Below are 17,984 nucleotides of genomic sequence, written 5' to 3'. Positions count from 1 at the left end.
TATTCAAACATTTATTTGCCTTGACTCAGAATGTTCAACTTTCCTTATTTTTCAGACAATCAGTTTCATATTTGGGATAATGCATTTGAATTAATCATTTTTTCTTACCTTTCAAAAATTTGACTCTTTTTTCCCTGTGGGCTGTTAGGCTCGCGGGGGCTGAAAATGCTTCATTTTATTGCGTCATTCTTGGCGCGGATTTTTTTGGCGCAAAAATTATTTTCCGTTTCCGGCGTCATACGTGTCGCCGGAAGTTGCGTCATTTTTTTGACGTTATTTTGCGCCAAAAATGTCGGCGTTCCGGATGTGGCGTCATTTTTGGCGCCAAAAGCATTTAGGCGCCAAATAATGTGGGCGTCTTGTTTGGCGCTAAAAAAATATGGGCGTCGCTTTTGTCTCCACATTTTTTAAGTCTCATTATTTATTGCTTCTGGTTGCTAGAAGCTTGTTCACTGGCATTTTTTTCCCATTCCTGAAACTGTCATTTAAGGATTTTGTTCAATTTTGCTTTATATGTTGTTTTTTCTATTACATATTGCAAGATGTTCCACGTTGCAACTGAGTCAGAAGATACTTTAGGAAAATCACTGCCGGGGCTGGAGCTACCAAGCTAAGTGTATCTGCTATAAATTTTTGGTATCTGTTTCTCCAGCTGTTGTTTGTATTGCATGTCATGACAAACTTATTAATGCAGATAAAATTTCCTTTAGTACTGTTATATTACCTGTTGCTGTTCCGTCAACATCTAAATTTCAGAGTGTTCCTGATAAACATAAGAGATTTTATTTTTTAAATCCATTTAGAAGGCTATGTCTGTTATTTCTCCTTCTAGTTTACATAAAAGTCCTTTAAAACTTCTCTTTTTTTCAGATGAATTTTTAAATGAACATCATCATTCTGATACTGATAATGGTTCTTCTGGTAAAGAGGTTTCTGTCTCAGAGGTTGATGCTGATAAATCTTTGTATTTGTTCAAGATGGAATTTATTCGTTCTTTATTTTAAAGAAGTATTAATTGCTTTAGATATAGAGGATTCTGGTCCTCTTGATACTGAATCCAAACGTTTAAATAGGGTTTTTAAATCTCCTGTAGTTATTCCAGAAGTGTTTAATCTCCCTGATGTTTTTTCTGAAGTAATTTCCAGGGAATGGAATAATTTGGGTAATTCTTTTACTCCTTCTAAACGTTTAAGCAATTATATCCTGTGCCATCTGACAGATTAGAGTTTTTTGGGACAAAATCCCTAAGGTTTGGGGCTGTCTCTATTCCTGCTAAAATGTACTACTATTTCTACGGCAGATAGTACTAAATTTAAGGATCCTTTAGATAAGAAAATTGAATCCTTTCTAAGAAAAGTTTACTTATGTTCAGGTAATCTTCTTAGACCTGCTATATTTTTACCGGATGTTGCTGCAGCTTCAACTTTTTGGTTAGAAGTTTTAGCACAGCAAGTAACAGATCATAATTTTATAGCATTATTATTATTCTATAACATGCTAATAATTTTATTGGTGATACCATCTTTTGATATCATTAGTGTTGATGTCAGGTATATGTCTCTAGCTATTTTAGCTAGAAAAGCTTTATGGATTAAACTTGGAATGCTGATATGTCTTCTAAGTCAACTTTGTTTTCCCTTTCTGTCCAGGGTAATAATCATTTTTTCGTTCTTTTTTTCATAATAAGGAACAAAAGCCTGATCCTTCATCCTCAGGAGCGGTATCAGTTTGGAAACTTTTTCCAGTTTGGAATATATCCAAGCCTTATAGAAACCTATAGTCAGCTCCTAAGTACCCATGAAGGTGTGGCCCTTTTTTCCAGTTCAGCTGGTATGGGGCAGATTACGTTTTCTTCAAAGGAATTTGGATCAATTCCGTTCTCAATCTCTGGTTTCAGAACATTGTTTCAGAAAGGTACAGAATTGGCTTCAAGTTAAGGCCTCCTGCTAAGAGATTTTTTTCTTTCCCGTGTCCCAGTTAACACAGCAAGGCTCAGCATTTCTGAAATGTGTTTCAGATCTAGAGTTGGCTGGAGTAATTATGCCAGTTCCAGTTCTGGAACAGGGACTAGGGTTTTATTTTATCTCTTCATTGTACCAAAGAAGGTCAATTCCTTCAGACCAGTTCCGGATCTATCAACATTGAATCGTTATGTAAGGATACCAACATTCAAGATGGTTACTGTAGGACTATTCTGCCTTTTGTTTAGTAAGGGCATTATATGTCTACAATAGATTTACAGGATGTGTATCTGCATATTCCGATTCATCCAGATCATTTTTAGTGTCTGAGATTCTCTTTTTAGACAAGCATTACCAGTTTTGTGGCTCTACCGTTTGGCCTAGCCTCAGTTCCAAGAATTTTTTTCAAAGATTCTCGGTGCCCTTCTTTCTGTATTCAGAGAACGGGGTTTTGGTATTTCCTTATTTGGACGATTATCTTGGTATTTGCTCAGTCTTCTCATTCGAAGAATCTCATGCGAATCGATTTGTGTTGTTTCTTCAAGATCATGGTTGGAGGATCAATTTACCAAAAAGTTCATTGATTCCTCAGTCAAGGGTAACCTTTCTGGGTTTCCAGATAGATTCAGTGTCCATGACTCTGTCTTTAACAGACAAAAGACGTCTAAAATTGATTTCAGCTTGTCGAAACCTTCAGTCACAATCATTCCCTTCGGTAACCTTATGCATGGAAATTCTAGGTCTTATGACTGCTGCATCGGACGCGATCCCCTTTGCTCGTTTTCACATGCGACCTCTTCAACTCTGTATGCTGAATCAATGGTGCAAGGATTACACAAAGATATCTCAATTTATATCTTTAAAAACCGATTGTTCGACACTCTCTAACGTGGTGGACAGATCACCATTGTTTAATTTAGGGGGCTTCTTTTTGTGCTTCCGATCTGGACTGTAATTTCAACAGATGCAAGTCTCACAGGTTGGGGAGCTGTGTGGGGATCTCTGACGGCACAAGGAGTTTGGGAATCTCAGGAGGTGAGATTACCGATCAATATTTTGGAACTCCGTGCAATTTTCAGAGCTCTTCAGTCATGGCCTCTTCTAAAGAGAGAATCGTTCATTTGTTTTCAGACAGACAATGTCACAACTGTGGCATACATCAATCATCAAGGAGGGACTCACAGTCCTCTGGCTATGAAAGAAGTATCTCGAATTTTTTTGGTTTGGGCGGAATCCAGCTCCTGTCTAATCTCTGCGGTTTATATCCCAGGTGTAGACAATTGGGAAGCGGATTATCTCAGCCGCCAAATGTTCCATCCGGGCGAATGGTCTCTTCACCCAGAGGTATTTCTTCAGATTGTTCAAATGTGGGAACTTCCAGAAATAGATCTGATGGCGTCTCATCTAAACAAGAAACTTCCCAGATATCTGTCCAGATCCCGGGATCCTCAGGCGGAGGCAGTGGATGCATTTTCACTTCCTTGGAAGTATCATCCTGCCTATATTTTTCCGCCTCTAGTTCTTCTTCCAAGAGTAATCTCCAAGATACTGAAGGAATGCTCGTTTGTTCTGCTGGTAGCTCCGGCATGGCCTCACAGGTTTGGTATGCGGATCTTGTCCGGATGGCCTCTTGCCAACCATGGACTCTTCCGTTAGACCAGACTTTCTGTCGCAAGGTCCTTTTTTCCATCAGGATCTGAAATCCTTAAATTTATAGGTATGGAGATTGAACGCTTGATTCTTGGTCAAAGAGATTTCTCTGACTCTGTGATTAATACTATGTTACAGGCTCGTAAATCTGTATCTAGAGAGATATATTATAGAGTCTGGAAGATTTATATTTTTTGGTGTCTTTCTCATCATTTTTCTTGGCATTCTTTTAGAATGCCGAGAATTTTTTTCAGTTTCTTCAGGATGGTTTAGATAAGGGTTTGTCTGCAAGTTCCTTGAAAGGACAAATCTCTGCTCTTTCTGTTCTTTTTCACAGAAAGATTGCTATTCTTTCTGATATTCATTGTTTTGTACAAGCTTTGGTTCGTATAAAACCTGTCATTAAGTCAATTTCTCCTCCTTGGAGTTTGATTTTGGTTCTGGGAGCTCTTCAAGCTCCTCCCTTTGAACCTATGCATTCATTGGTCATTAAATTACTTTCTTGGGAAGTTTTGTTCCTTTTGGCCATCTCTTCTGCCAGAAGAGTTTCTGAATTATCTGCTCTTTTCTTGTGAGTCTCCTTTTCTGATTTTTCATCAGGATAAGGCGGTGTTGCGAACTTCTTTTGAATTTTTACCTAAAGTTGTGATTTCCAACAACATTAGTAGAGAAATTGTGGTTCCTTCATTATGTCCTAATCTTAAGAATTCTAAGGAGAAAGCATTGCATTCTTTGCATGTTGTTAGAGCTTTGAAATATTATGTTGAAGCTACTAAGTCTTTCCGAAAGACTTCTAGTCTATTTGTTATCTTTTCCGGTTCTAGAAAAGGCCAGAAAGCTTCTGCCATTTCTTTGGCATCTTGGTTGAAATCTTTAATTCATATTGCCTATGTTGAGTCAGGTAAAACTCCGCCTCAGAGGATTACAGCTCATTCTACCAGGTCAGTTTCTACTTCCTGGGCGTTTAGGAATGAAGCTTCGGTTGATCAGATTTGCAAAGCAGCAACTTGGTCCTCTTTGCATACTTTTTCAATTCTACCTTTTTGATGTATTTTCTTCTTCTGAAGCAATTTTTGGTAGAAAAGTACTTCAGGCAGCGGTTTCAGTCTGAATCTTCTGCTTATGTTTTTTATTAAACTTTATTTTGGGTGTGGATTATTTTCAGCAGGAATTGGCTGTCTTTATTTTATCCCTCCCTCTCTAGTGACTCTTGTGTGGAAAGATCCACATCTTGGGTAATCATTATCCCATACGTCACTAGCTCATGGACTCTTGCTAATTACATGAAATAAAACATAATTTATGTAAGAACTTACCTGATAAATTCATTTCTTTCATATTAGCAAGAGTCCATGAGGCCCACCCTTTTTGTGGTGGTTATGATTTTTTTGTATAAAGCACAATTATTCCAATTCCTTATTTTATATGCTTTTGCACTTTTTTATCACCTCACTTCTTGGCTATTCGTTAAACTGAATTGTGGGTGTGGTGAGGAGTGTATTTATAGGCATTTTAAGGTTTGGGAAACTTTGCCCCTCCTGGTAGGAATGTATATCCCATACGTCACTAGCTCATGGACTCTTGCTAATATGAAAGAAATGAATTTATCAGGTAAGTTCTTACATAAATTATGTTTTTCTTTTTTTTTTTTTTTTTTCCCTCTCTCTCTCCCCCCTCTCCCTCTCTTCCTCTCCGACCATCACTCTCTTATTATCTTTTAAACTAAATAAAATAATATGAAAAAATCTATGAGGATCACCTCATGGAACGTAGGAGGCATAACTTCCCCTATAAAACGCAAAACAATACTGACACATCTTAAAAAACTTAATACAACAATTGCCCTTCTACAAGAAACTCACCTAAACACTGAAGAGTCTACTAAGTTAAAATCTTCATGGGTCGCGGAAGTATTCTTCACTCCATCTGTGAAGAGGAAAAACGGAGTGGCAATTCTATTAGGGAAAGACTTAAAATATGAGATAATGTTAACTGTTAAAGATCCAGAAAGCAGATATTTAATCCTCAAATTAAAAATCACTAACACGATATACACTATCTGCAATCTATATGCACCAAATATAATTGACACAAACTTCTGGGACACTCTCCAAACTAAAATTTTACAGGTGACAGAAGGACATCTAATTATGGCAGGTGACTTCAACATGGCACCCCAGTACCCACTGGACAGGTTAAGGCGAGGTATACACCATCAAAAAACAAAAAAAGACAACTTAGAAAATAAAATATTTAAATCTAATTTTTCTAATCTTGCACTCAGAGATATTTGGAGATCTCAGAATCCGGACACTAGAGGATATACCTGCTATTCTAAAGCTTTCAAATCACTATCTAGGATTGATTTATTTTTAATAAATGATAGTCTATATAAAACAGGAGCAAAAGCCTCAATATCCGAAATATGTATCTCCGATCACGCCCCTATACAGTTAGACATTCCAAATATAAACAATCAGAAACAAGCAATAGGTTTTTCATATCCAAAATATCTAAATAAAAATTTGAATTTTAGGAACTGGCTTAAGTCTAAGATAGAGGAGTATTTTCAACTGAATTTAGATTCAGTTGAAAACTTTTCGATAGTCTGGGAAGCTGCAAAAGCAGTATTAAGAGGGGAGATAATTGCTTATACTGCTAGATTAAAAAAAAAGATCAAATTAAAAGAGAGAGAAGTAACAGCAGCGGTAACAAACGCATACAACAGATATTTAAATTCCCCTACAAATGATAACTGGAAAAGATACCTCGAAATAAAGAAGGAACGCGACACATTTCTAATCTCACATACAACGCATTCAGAATTAAAATATCGAGCACAGTTATACAAACACGGTAACAAATCAGGTAAGTTACTAGCAAAATTAATAAAAAATTCTAAAAGTTCAACAGTAATTGAATCTATACAAGACAGCGGGAATTTACTTACTCAGCCAGAAGAAATCTCTGAGTCTTTTTATAACTATTATAAAGCAATTTATTCCTCCTCTAATGTGTGGGTAGAGAATCAGGAAAAATTCTGGGAAGGTATGACTTTATTAAAGATTAGTCCTGAACTTAATCTTAAAATTAACTCCCCTATTTTAGAATCAGAAATAAATCAAGCTATACAATCCTTAAAACTAGATAAAGCCCCCGGCCCAGACTCTCTCCCAAACGAAATCTATAAAAACTTAGCATCAACTTTTCTTCCACACTTAACAAAATTATTTAACAATTATTATAAGGAGAGCTCCCAGATTCCCCCTAACTTTGTGGCGTCACAGTCAATACTCATTCTTAAGCCAGGAAAAGATAAAAATAAAAAAGAATCGTACAGACCAATTGCCCTCCTAAATACCGATTACAAACTATTTGCCTCTATTTTAGCGAAAAGACTCCAAGAAGGGCTAGCAGAAATTATACACAAAGATCAGGCAGGGTTTCTTTCCAATCGTAGCTCAGCTGCAAAAATCAGACAATTATTACTGACCATTGATTATTTTAAAAACACTGATAGCAATAACTTAAAAGATTACCCCGACGCAGCAGTGCTAGCTATTGACGCCGAAAAAGCCTTTGATAGTGTTAACCACAACTATTTACTAGATTCATTGCAACAATTCGGGTTTAATGGGAACTTTCTAACTTTGGTTAATAAACTGTGCCTTCATTCAACTACTAGGTTAAATATTAATAGCATAAAAACGAGTACAATTAAATTAAATAGAGGTACTCGGCAGGGGTGTCCTCTATCACCCCTGCTCTTCAACATAGCAATCGAACCCCTAGCTGTCAAATTAAGGCAACAACTTGAGGGTATAAAAATCCAAGGGAATATAACGAAATTGGCATTATATGCAGATGACTTATTACTATATATTTCAAATACCTCCTCAAATATCCCAAAACTCGAGACATTTGGTAAAATCTCCGGGTATAAAGTTAATAAACTTAAATCTGAATTTTTGTGGTTGAGGAAGACAGAATACTCTTTAATAGAAATCCCTTTCAAAATAGTCACAAATTCATTTAGATATCTTGGGATTAAGGTCTCTGCAGATCCTAAAGAATGGTATTCCTTGAACATCACCCCAATGTTTCGCCAGATTATCACATACATGAGGAATTGGCAAAATCTGCCTTTATCCATATCGGGACGAGTTGCACTCTTTAAGATGGTACTTTTGCCCAAAATGTTATACCTATTACAAAATCTTCCTATTCTTTTGAGACCATGTGATGTTAAAAAGTTCAATACGGTAGCCCGATACTTTTTGTGACAATCTAAAAAACCAAGAATATCTCTTCTCAAACTATCACTTCCTAAACAATTTGCAGGCCTGGCATTCCCAGACTTGCATGCTTATAATTTAGTTTTTCTTGGCCGTATCGCAGTGGGATGGATTACAGAGATGGACCACTTTACAGATAATAGACTAGAATGTAATATGATTTATCCATTTTTACCTATAGCTCTGATTCATTTACCTTATAATTTAATTCCCAAGCAAGTTAAGTCACTTAAATCTATATATACAATAATCCAAGCATGGAAAAAAATTGGCAAACGGGTTGACTTGGATATTTCGATTCCTAAATTCCAAACATTTTTAGGAAACCCGGAATTCCAAGAAGGGATACAATCCTCTACTTTCAAGAAGTGGCATATTAAGGGCCTATATTTTGTATCACAACTTATTAACATAGCAGCAAGAAATATTAAATCTTTTGAGGAACTAAAACAAGAATTTGAATTAAATAATCAGGACTTCTTTGCATATCTGCAAGCTAGACACTATACCCAACAGCTAGTAAACTCTTTTTCCTGGAAATGGACTTGGGAATCATTAGAGAACTGGCCAATAGTGGCCAAGGCAGGCCATCTCTCCATATCCACATGGTATTCACTGCTGACATCACATAAGGGGGGGGCTAACCTTGAACACATAGCCCAGAAATGGACTTCTCTCACCTCAGACAACATTGTTCAGAGCCTGCAAATATCACGCTCCTTATCAATATTACACAGCACAACATTAGCGGAAACATGGAGAGAGTCTCATATTAAATTGATCTATCTCACATATTATACGCCAGAAAAAGGATTTAGATGGCACAATAAAAAATTTTACAGATGCCCAAAATGCAGACTCTTAGCTGCAAATATAATCCATATGATCTGGGCATGCCCTAAAATACAGCAATTTTGGCTGAAATTGCAGCACTGGCTAGTAAGCACACTTAAGATAACTCCCTTTAAATTCTCTTTAAATATTATACTTTTCTTAATGGATGAGAAATTACCTTTAAAAGAACTGAAGATAATTAATTTAGCCATCTTGGCGGCTAGAAATCTAATTTTTAAGAATTGGAAAAATAATTTCCCTTCAACAATCACGGAAGTTAAAAAATTTCTCAAAAAACAATATGTTGTTGAGCAATTAGCAACAGATTTAAATTCCGACCAAGAAATAACAACTTTTTTTAATAAGTGGTCAAAATTTATTAAAATATTCCCTCCTAACGAAATAGATCAATTGATTTTTCCATTTAGAAATTCGGAAATAGTTTTATTGGGTATCTGGTAGGAGTTTGGGAGGAGGAGAGAGATAGGATAGGAGCTTTTTCTTTCATGTAATTAGCAAGAGTCCATGAGCTAGTGACGTATGGGATATACATTCCTACCAGGAGGGGCAAAGTTTCCCAAACCTTAAAATGCCTATAAATACACCCCTCACCACACCCACAATTCAGTTTTACAAACTTTGCCTCCTATGGAGGTGGTGAAGTAAGTTTGTGCTAGATTCTACGTTGATATGCGCTCCGCAGCAGGTTGGAGCCCGGTTTTCCTCTCAGCGTGCAGTGAATGTCAGAGGGATGTGAGGAGAGTATTGCCTGTTTGAATTCAATGATCTCCTTCTACGGGGTCTATTTCATAGGTTCTCTGTTATCGGTCGTAGAGATTCATCTCTTACCTCCCTTTTCAGATCGACGATATACTCTTATAAATATACCATTACCTCTGCTGATTTTCGTTTCAGTACTGGTTTGGCTTTCTACAAACATGTAGATGAGTGTCCTGGGGTAAGTAAGTCTTATTTTCTGTGACACTCTAAGCTATGGTTGGGCACTTTTTTAATAAAGTTCTAAATATATGTATTCAAACATTTATTTGCCTTGACTCAGGATGTTCAACATTCCTTATTTTCAGACAGTCAGTTTCATATTTGGGATAATGCATTTGAATCAAATATTTTTCTTACCTTAAAGATTTGACTTTTTTCTCTGTGGGCTGTTAGGCTCGCGGGGGCTGAAAATGCTTCATTTTATTGCGTCATTCTTGGCGCTGACTTTTTTGGCGCAAAAAATCTTTTCCGTTTCCGGCGTCATACGTGTCGCCAGAAGTTGCGTCATTTTTGACGTTCTTTTGCGCCAAAAAATGTTGGCGTTCCGGACGTGGCGTCATTTTTGGCGCCAAAAGCATTTAGGCATCAAATAATGTGGGCGTCTTATTTGGCGCTAAAAAATATGGGCGTCGCTTTTGTCTCCACATTATTTAAGTCTCATTATTTATTGCTTCTGGTTGCTAGAAGCTTGTTCACTGGCATTTTTTCCCATTCCTGAAACTGTCATTTAAGGAATTTGATCAATTTTGCTTTATATGTTGTTTTTTCTCTTACATATTGCAAGATGTCTCACGTTGCATCTGAGTCAGAAGATACTTCAGGAAAATCGCTGTCTGGTGCTGGAACTACCAAAGCTAAGTGTATCTGCTGTAAACTTTTGGTAGCTATTCCTCCAGCTGTTGTTTGTATTAATTCTCATGACAAACTTGTTAATGCAGATAATATTTCCTTTAGTAATGTACCATTACCTGTTGCAGTTCCATCAACATCTAATGTTCAGAATGTTCCTGATAACATAAGAAATTTTGTTTCTGAATCCATCAAGAAGGCTATGTCTGTTATTCCTCCTTCTAGTAAACATAAAAAATCTTTTAAAACTTCTCTTTATACAGATGAATTTTTAAATGAACATCATCATTCTGATTCTAATGACTCTTCTGGTTCAGAGGATTCTGTCTCAGAGATTGATGCTGATAAATCTTCATATTTATTTAAAATGGAATTTATTCGTTCTTTACTTAAAGAAGTACTAATTGCTTTAGAAATTGAGGATTCTGGTCCTCTTGATACTAAATCTAAACGTTTAGATAAGGTCTTTAAATCTCCTGTGGTTATTCCAGAAGTTTTTCCTGTTCCTGGTGCTATTTATGAAGTAATTTCCAGAGAATGGAATAATTTGGGTAATTCATTTACTCCTTCTAAACGTTTTAAGCAATTATATCCTGTGCCGTCTGACAGATTAGAATTTTGGGACAAAATCCCTAAAGTTGATGGGGCTATTTCTACCCTTGCTAAACGTACTACTATTCCTACGTCAGATGGTACTTCGTTTAAGGATCCTTTAGATAGGAAAATTGAATCCTTTCTAAGAAAAGCTTATCTGTGTTCAGGTAATCTTCTTAGACCTGCTATATCATTGGCTGATGTTGCTGCAGCTTCAACTTTTTGGTTGGAAACTTTAGCGCAACAAGTAACAGATCATGATTCTCATAATATTATTCTTCTTCTTCAGAGAGAATCGTTCATTTGTTTTCAGACGGACAATGTCACAACTGTGGCATACATCAATCATCAAGGAGGGACTCACAGTCCTCTGGCTATGAAAGAAGTATCTCGAATTCTGGTTTGGGCGGAATCCAGCTCCTGTCTAATCTCTGCGGTTCATATCCCAGGTATAGACAATTGGGAAGCGGATTATCTCAGTCGCCAAACGTTGCATCCGGGCGAATGGTCTCTTCACCCAGAGGTATTTCTTCAGATTGTTCAAATGTGGGAGCTTCCAGAAATAGATCTGATGGCGTCTCATCTAAACAAGAAACTTCCCAGGTATCTGTCCAGATCCCGGGATCCTCAGGCGGAAGCAGTGGATGCATTATCACTTCCTTGGAAGTATCATCCTGCCTATATCTTTCCGCCTCTAGTTCTTCTTCCAAGAGTAATCTCCAAGATTCTGAAGGAATGCTCGTTTGTTCTGCTGGTAGCTCCGGCATGGCCTCACAGGTTTTGGTATGCGGATCTTGTCCGGATGGCCTCTTGCCATCCGTGGACTCTTCCGCTAAGACCAGACCTTCTGTCGCAAGGTCCTTTTTTCCATCAGGATCTCAAATCCTTAAATTTAAAGGTATGGAGATTGAACGCTTGATTCTTGGTCAAAGAGGTTTCTCTGACTCTGTGATTAATACTATGTTACAGGCTCGTAAATCTGTATCCAGAGAGATATATTATAGAGTCTGGAAGACTTATATTTCTTGGTGTCTTTCTCATCATTTTTCTTGGCATTCTTTTAGAATTCCGAGAATTTTACAGTTTCTTCAGGATGGTTTAGATAAAGGTTTATCCGCAAGTTCTTTGAAAGGACAAATCTCTGCTCTTTCTGTTCTTTTTCACAGAAAGATTGCTAATCTTCCTGATATTCATTGTTTTGTACAAGCTTTGGTTCGTATAAAACCTGTCATTAAGTCAATTTCTCCTCCTTGGAGTTTGAATTTGGTTCTGGGGGCTCTTCAAGCTCCTCCGTTTGAACCTATGCATTCATTGGACATTAAATTACTTTCTTGGAAAGTTTTGTTCCTTTTGGCGATCTCTTCTGCCAGAAGAGTCTCTGAATTATCTGCTCTTTCTTGTGAGTCTCCTTTTCTGATTTTTCATCAGGATAAGGCGGTGTTGCGAACTTCTTTTGAATTTTTACCTAAGGTTGTGAATTCCAACAACATTAGTAGAGAAATTGTGGTTCCTTCATTATGTCCTAATCCTAAGAATTCTAAGGAGAAATCGTTGCATTCTTTGGATGTTGTTAGAGCTTTGAAATATTATGTTGAAGCTACTAAGTCTTTCCGAAAGACTTCTAGTCTATTTGTTATCTTTTCCGGTTCTAGAAAAGGCCAGAAAGCTTCTGCCATTTCTTTGGCATCTTGGTTGAAATCTTTAATTCATCATGCCTATGTCGAGTCGGGTAAAACTCCGCCTCAAAGGATTACAGCTCATTCTACTAGGTCAGTTTCTACTTCCTGGGCGTTTAGGAATGAAGCTTCGGTTGATCAGATTTGCAAAGCAGCAACTTGGTCCTCTTTGCATACTTTTACTAAATTCTACCATTTTGATGTATTTTCTTCTTCTGAAGCAGTTTTTGGTAGAAAAGTACTTCAGGCAGCGGTTTCAGTTCGAATCTTCTGTTTATGTTTTTCATTAAACTTTATTTTGGGTGTGGATTATTTTCAGCAGGAATTGGCTGTCTTTATTTTATCCCTCCCTCTCTAGTGACTCTTGCGTGGAAAGATCCACATCTTGGGTAGTCATTATCCCATACGTCACTAGCTCATGGACTCTTGCTAATTACATGAAATAAAACATAATTTATGTAAGAACTTACCTGATAAATTCATTTCTTTCATATTAGCAAGAGTCCATGAGGCCCGCCCTTTTTTGTGGTGGTTATGATTTTTTTGTATAAAGCACAATTATTCCAATTCCTTATTTTATATGCTTTCGCACTTTTTTCTTATCACCCCACTTCTTGGCTATTCGTTAAACTGAATTGTGGGTGTGGTGAGGGGTGTATTTATAGGCATTTTAAGGTTTGGGAAACTTTGCCCCTCCTGGTAGGAATGTATATCCCATACGTAACTAGCTCATGGACTCTTGCTAATATGAAAGAAATGAATTTATCAGGTAAGTTCTTACATAAATTATGTTTTTTTTTTTTTCTTCTCTCCTTTATATTACCCAATCGGTTTACTTCTTAGAGGACAGGCATTCAGGTTTAACCATAGCAAACCTTCAATGTTCTCAGATTGTAAATTCTGTCTCCCTGACTTCTCACCAGATATATAATTCTTCTAAAAGTCAAGCTACACCGTCACATTTTAATTCTTTTCAACATGGGAGCATGGCTTAACCCCTATTACACAACACACTTCTCTCTTATGCTGTTGATTATAGACTACTCAACACAAATTACCATCCATTAACTGCTCCCCTACCCAGCCCCCACAGAATAGCCTTGTAAGCGAAGGAAAAGACATCTTACGGATTTCCCGCAAATAGATGTTTATTTGGTTGACCCTACAACATTGAAACTAGCGGTTTACCTATATCACCTTAGGAGATTGTTCAGACACCTATAAAGTAAAAATAAAGACTCCAATTATATTTCTCCACATATGACTTATCTAATTGTAGCTGATACTTATCCTGGCAATACCTGCCAATTATACATCTCAACCTTACAGGTTATTTTGTCTGCAAAATAGTATTTGGTTCTCTGCCCTGTATAATTATTATATACTTTGCCTACATTAGTAACAACATGTAATATGTTCGTTGTGAAAATTTGATTTTATGCTTTAATTTTCATTTGTTCTTATCTTCTCATGTGAAATCACCTTATATAGTCTATGACTCTAGTTGAGTACATAAATATTTAATGATGTATATGATTGTAATCTTATGTGACAAGTCATTTCACTATTTATTTGTTTTCTTTTTTTGTTTTGCCACAAGTACATTATATCCCTCTTGTTGAATTGTCTTTATATGCCAGGAAGTCCAAAAGGGGCTTATAATAATTCGAGGGATATACATCTTATACTTAACAAAAAAGGAAGGAAAAAAATAAAAATGGAAAAAATTAGGTGTTATATTTTCTGTTTTCCTTTAGGTATGCAAACCATAGCTTTTTGTTGTATATGAGCTTTAGTTTAGCTTTGTTTTCAGAGTATTTTGTTTGAGCAAGCTCAGATAGTACATTGTGAGGTATCATTGTTATTCTTTTGTGCTGTAAAACCCCTGTACTGAACGGGAAGTATCCTGTGTATACCTGTAATGTTTGCCTGATCACCTCAATAAAAAAAAAAAAATAAAAAAAAATATAAAATTGCATGCTCTAGCTGAATCATGAAAGAAAAAATTTGGGTTCAGTATCCCTTTAAAGATTTTTTTGCCTGAATATTTCTCTTGTAAGATGTATCGAGTCCACGGATTCATCCATTACTTGTGGGATATTCTCCTTCCCAACAGGAAGTGGCAAAGAGAGCACCCACAGCAGAGCTGCCTATATAGCTCCCCCCTTAACTCCACCCCCCAATCATTCTCTTTGCCTACTCTAACTGCTAGGAAATGGTAATGAGTGTGGTGACAAAATGTTAGTTTTTTATTTTCTCAAGCAAAAGTTTGTTATTTTAAATAGTACCGGTGTGTACTATTTACTCTCTGGCAGAAAAGAGATGAAGATTTTTGCAAGGAGGTTTATGATCTTAGCACTTTGTAACTAAGATCCACTGCTGTTCTCACAAGAGCTGAAGAGTACTGGAAAACTTCAGTTGGGGGAACAGTTTGCATGCTAAGCTGCATATGAGGTATGTTCAGGCTATATTTTTCTAGACAGACTGTGTTAATTCTAGAAAAGGCTGGTAATATTCCCATGAGTGAAGGGTAAGCTGTATTTCACTTGATTTACTTTGATTAAAGTCATAGAAGTTTCAGCTTGCTTGAAGGGCTTGTTTGTTTGTTACTGGTGACACCATTTTTAAAAGATAAAAATGTTTTTATTTTTCAAAAGGAAAGCATTTTTAAACGTTTTTTGTAAGGGTCATTGTGGCTTGTGTTTGGGTTTTTTAACCCACATAATTAATTAGAAAACACTCAGGTGTTTTCTTTTGCTAGGCCTCAAAAAACGAGTGAGGTGGAGGGGCCTATTTTCGGCCTCAGTTGTGCAGTTTCTATTTCTCTGAGTCATCCAACTGCTTCTCCAAGGTTTCCTGCTGTGTTTGAGGGTTGTAAAGGAGGTTTTTTCCCCACAAATCGTTCTGAAGGGCAGGTAGGAGCCACAGCAGAGCTGTGGCAGGGTGCTGAAAGTCTTTTTTACTGGTTTTGATGTTTTTTCAATCCGGTTTTGCCATTAAGGGGTTAATTGGTTATTTGCATAGTTGTGCAAAGTTACTAAGGCTGTAGGATGATACTGTAAAAATTTCATTAAGTTTACTGCTTTTTTACACTGTTTTGCAGAACTTGTGCAGCTTTTTTTCTCTTAAAGGCACAGTACCGTTTTATTTCTAAGTGTTTTTTACTTTGATTAAAGTGTTTTCCAAGCTTGCTTGTTGCATTGCTATCCTGTTTAACATGTCTGACACCAAGGAAAATCCTTGTTCAATATGTTTGGAAGTCATTGTGGAACCCCCTCTTAGAATGTGTCCCAAATGTACTGATATGTCTATAAATTATAAGGATCATATGTTAGCATTTAAAAATGGAGCTTTAAATGATTATCAGTCAGATGCAAATGAGGGTTCGCCTTCTAGCTCTCCACAAGTGTCACAACCAGTAACGCCCGCACAAGTGACTCCAGGTACCTCTAGTGCATCAGGTTCATTTACTTTGCATGACATGGCCACAGTTATGAATACAACCCTCACAGAGGGTTTATCCAAACTGCCTGGCTTACAAGGAAAGCGGGATAGTTCTGGGTTAAGGAAAAATACTGAGCTCTGAAGGGGTGAGGGATTTGTTATCTGAGGGAGAGATTTCTGATTCAGGAAAGACGCTTCCTCAGACAGATTCTGATATGACAGCCTTTAAATTAAACTTGAACATCTCCGTTTATTGCTTAAGGAGGTATTAGCAACTCTGGATGATTGTGACCCTATAGTAGTTCCAGAGAAATTGTGTAAAATGGATAAGTATTTAGAGGTTCCTGTTTACACTGATGTTTTTCCAGTCCCTAAGAGGATTGTAAATATTATTGCTAAGGAGTGGGATAAACCAGGTATTCCGTTCTCTCCCTCTCCTGTTTTTAAGAAAATGTTTCCTATATCTGACACCTTGCGGGACTCATGGCAGACTGTTCCTAAGGTGGAGGGAGCTATTTCTACTCTGTCTAAGCGTACAACTATACCTATTGAGGACAGTTGTGCTTTCAAAGATCCTATGGATAAAAAATTAGAGGGTCTTCTGAAGAAAATATTTGTTCATCAAGGTTTTTCTCTTCAACCTATTGCTTGCATCGTTCCTTTAACTACTGCAGCTGCTTTCTAGAAGAGGCTCTTCAGATGGAGACTCCTTTAGAAGAGATTTTGGATAGAATTAAGGCTCTTAAGTTGTCTATTTCTTTTATTACAGCTGCCGCATTTCAACTGGCTAAATTAGTGGAAAAAGTTCAGGTCTTGCCATTTTAGCACACAGGGCGTTATGGCTTAAGTCCTGGTCTGCTGATGTGTCATCTAAATCTAAGCTTTTGAACATCTCTTTCAAAGGAAAGACCCTTTTCGGGCCTGAACTGAAAGAGATTATTTTAGACATCACTGGAGGGAAGGGTCATGCCCTTCCTCAGGATAGATCAATTAAGACAAGGGCTAAGCAAAATAATTTTCGTTCCTTTCGGAACTTTAAAAGTGGTCCGGTTTCAATTGCCTCTACTTCAAAGCAGGAGGGAAATTTTGCACAATCCAAGTCAGTCTGGAGACCTAACCAGACTTGGAACAAGGGTAAACAGCCCAAGAAGTCCGCTGCTGCCACCAAGACAGCATGAAGGGGTTGCCCCCGATCCAGGACCGGATCTAGTAGGGGGCAGACTCTCTCTCTTTTCTCGGGCTTGGGCAAGAGATGTTCACGATCCCTGGGCTTTAAAAATTGTGTCCCAGGGATATTTTCTGGAATTCAAGGACTCCCTTCCAAGGGGGAGATTTCAAATTTCTCGATTGTCTGCAAACCAGACAAAGAGAGAGGCATTCTTATGCTGTGTAGAAGACCTATATACCATGGGGGTGATCCGCCCAGTTCCAAGAGAGGAGCAGGGGCTAGGATTTCCAAGGGTTCCCAAAAAAGAGGGAATTTTCAGACCAATCTTGGATCTCAAGATTCTAAACAAGTTCCTCAGATTTATGCAGATTTATCTCCTCAACTGCATCTGGACCAGGAGACCAGAGATTCTCTTCTCTGGTGGTTGTCTCAGGACCACCTGTCTCAGGGAATGTGTTTCCACAGGCCAGAGTGGCTCATAGTAACGACAGATGCCAGCCTGTTAGGCTGGGGTGCAGTCTGGAACTCCCTGAAAGCTCAGGGTTTATGGTCTCGGGAGGAATCGATTCTTCCGATAAACATTCTGGAACTGAGAGCGATTTTCAATACACTTCAGGCGTGGCCTCAGCTTGCTGCGGCCAAATTCATCAGGTTTCAGTCGGACAACATCACGACTGTAGCTTATATCAATCATCAGGGAGGAAAAAGGAGTTCTCTAGCGATGATGGAAGTT

General features: G+C 37.5%; 1 protein-coding gene across 1 annotated transcript in view; it reads left to right on the top strand.

The window, feature by feature from the left end:
- Positions 1–15,943: 15,943 nt before the first annotated feature.
- LOC128652674 (uncharacterized) overlaps positions 15,944–17,984 on the top strand; it is a 44,449-nt gene continuing 42,408 nt past the window's right edge. Inside the window, exon 1 of the mRNA XM_053705604.1 lies at positions 15,944–16,082. Within this exon, the coding sequence (XP_053561579.1) occupies positions 15,944–16,082 (139 nt within the window). The remainder of the gene's footprint in view (positions 16,083–17,984) is intronic.

Source organism: Bombina bombina, chromosome 3 (assembly GCF_027579735.1).
Source record: "Bombina bombina isolate aBomBom1 chromosome 3, aBomBom1.pri, whole genome shotgun sequence".
In the NCBI taxonomy this organism is placed as follows: Eukaryota; Metazoa; Chordata; class Amphibia; order Anura; family Bombinatoridae; genus Bombina; species Bombina bombina.
This window is presented reverse-complemented; position numbering and strand designations above follow the sequence as displayed.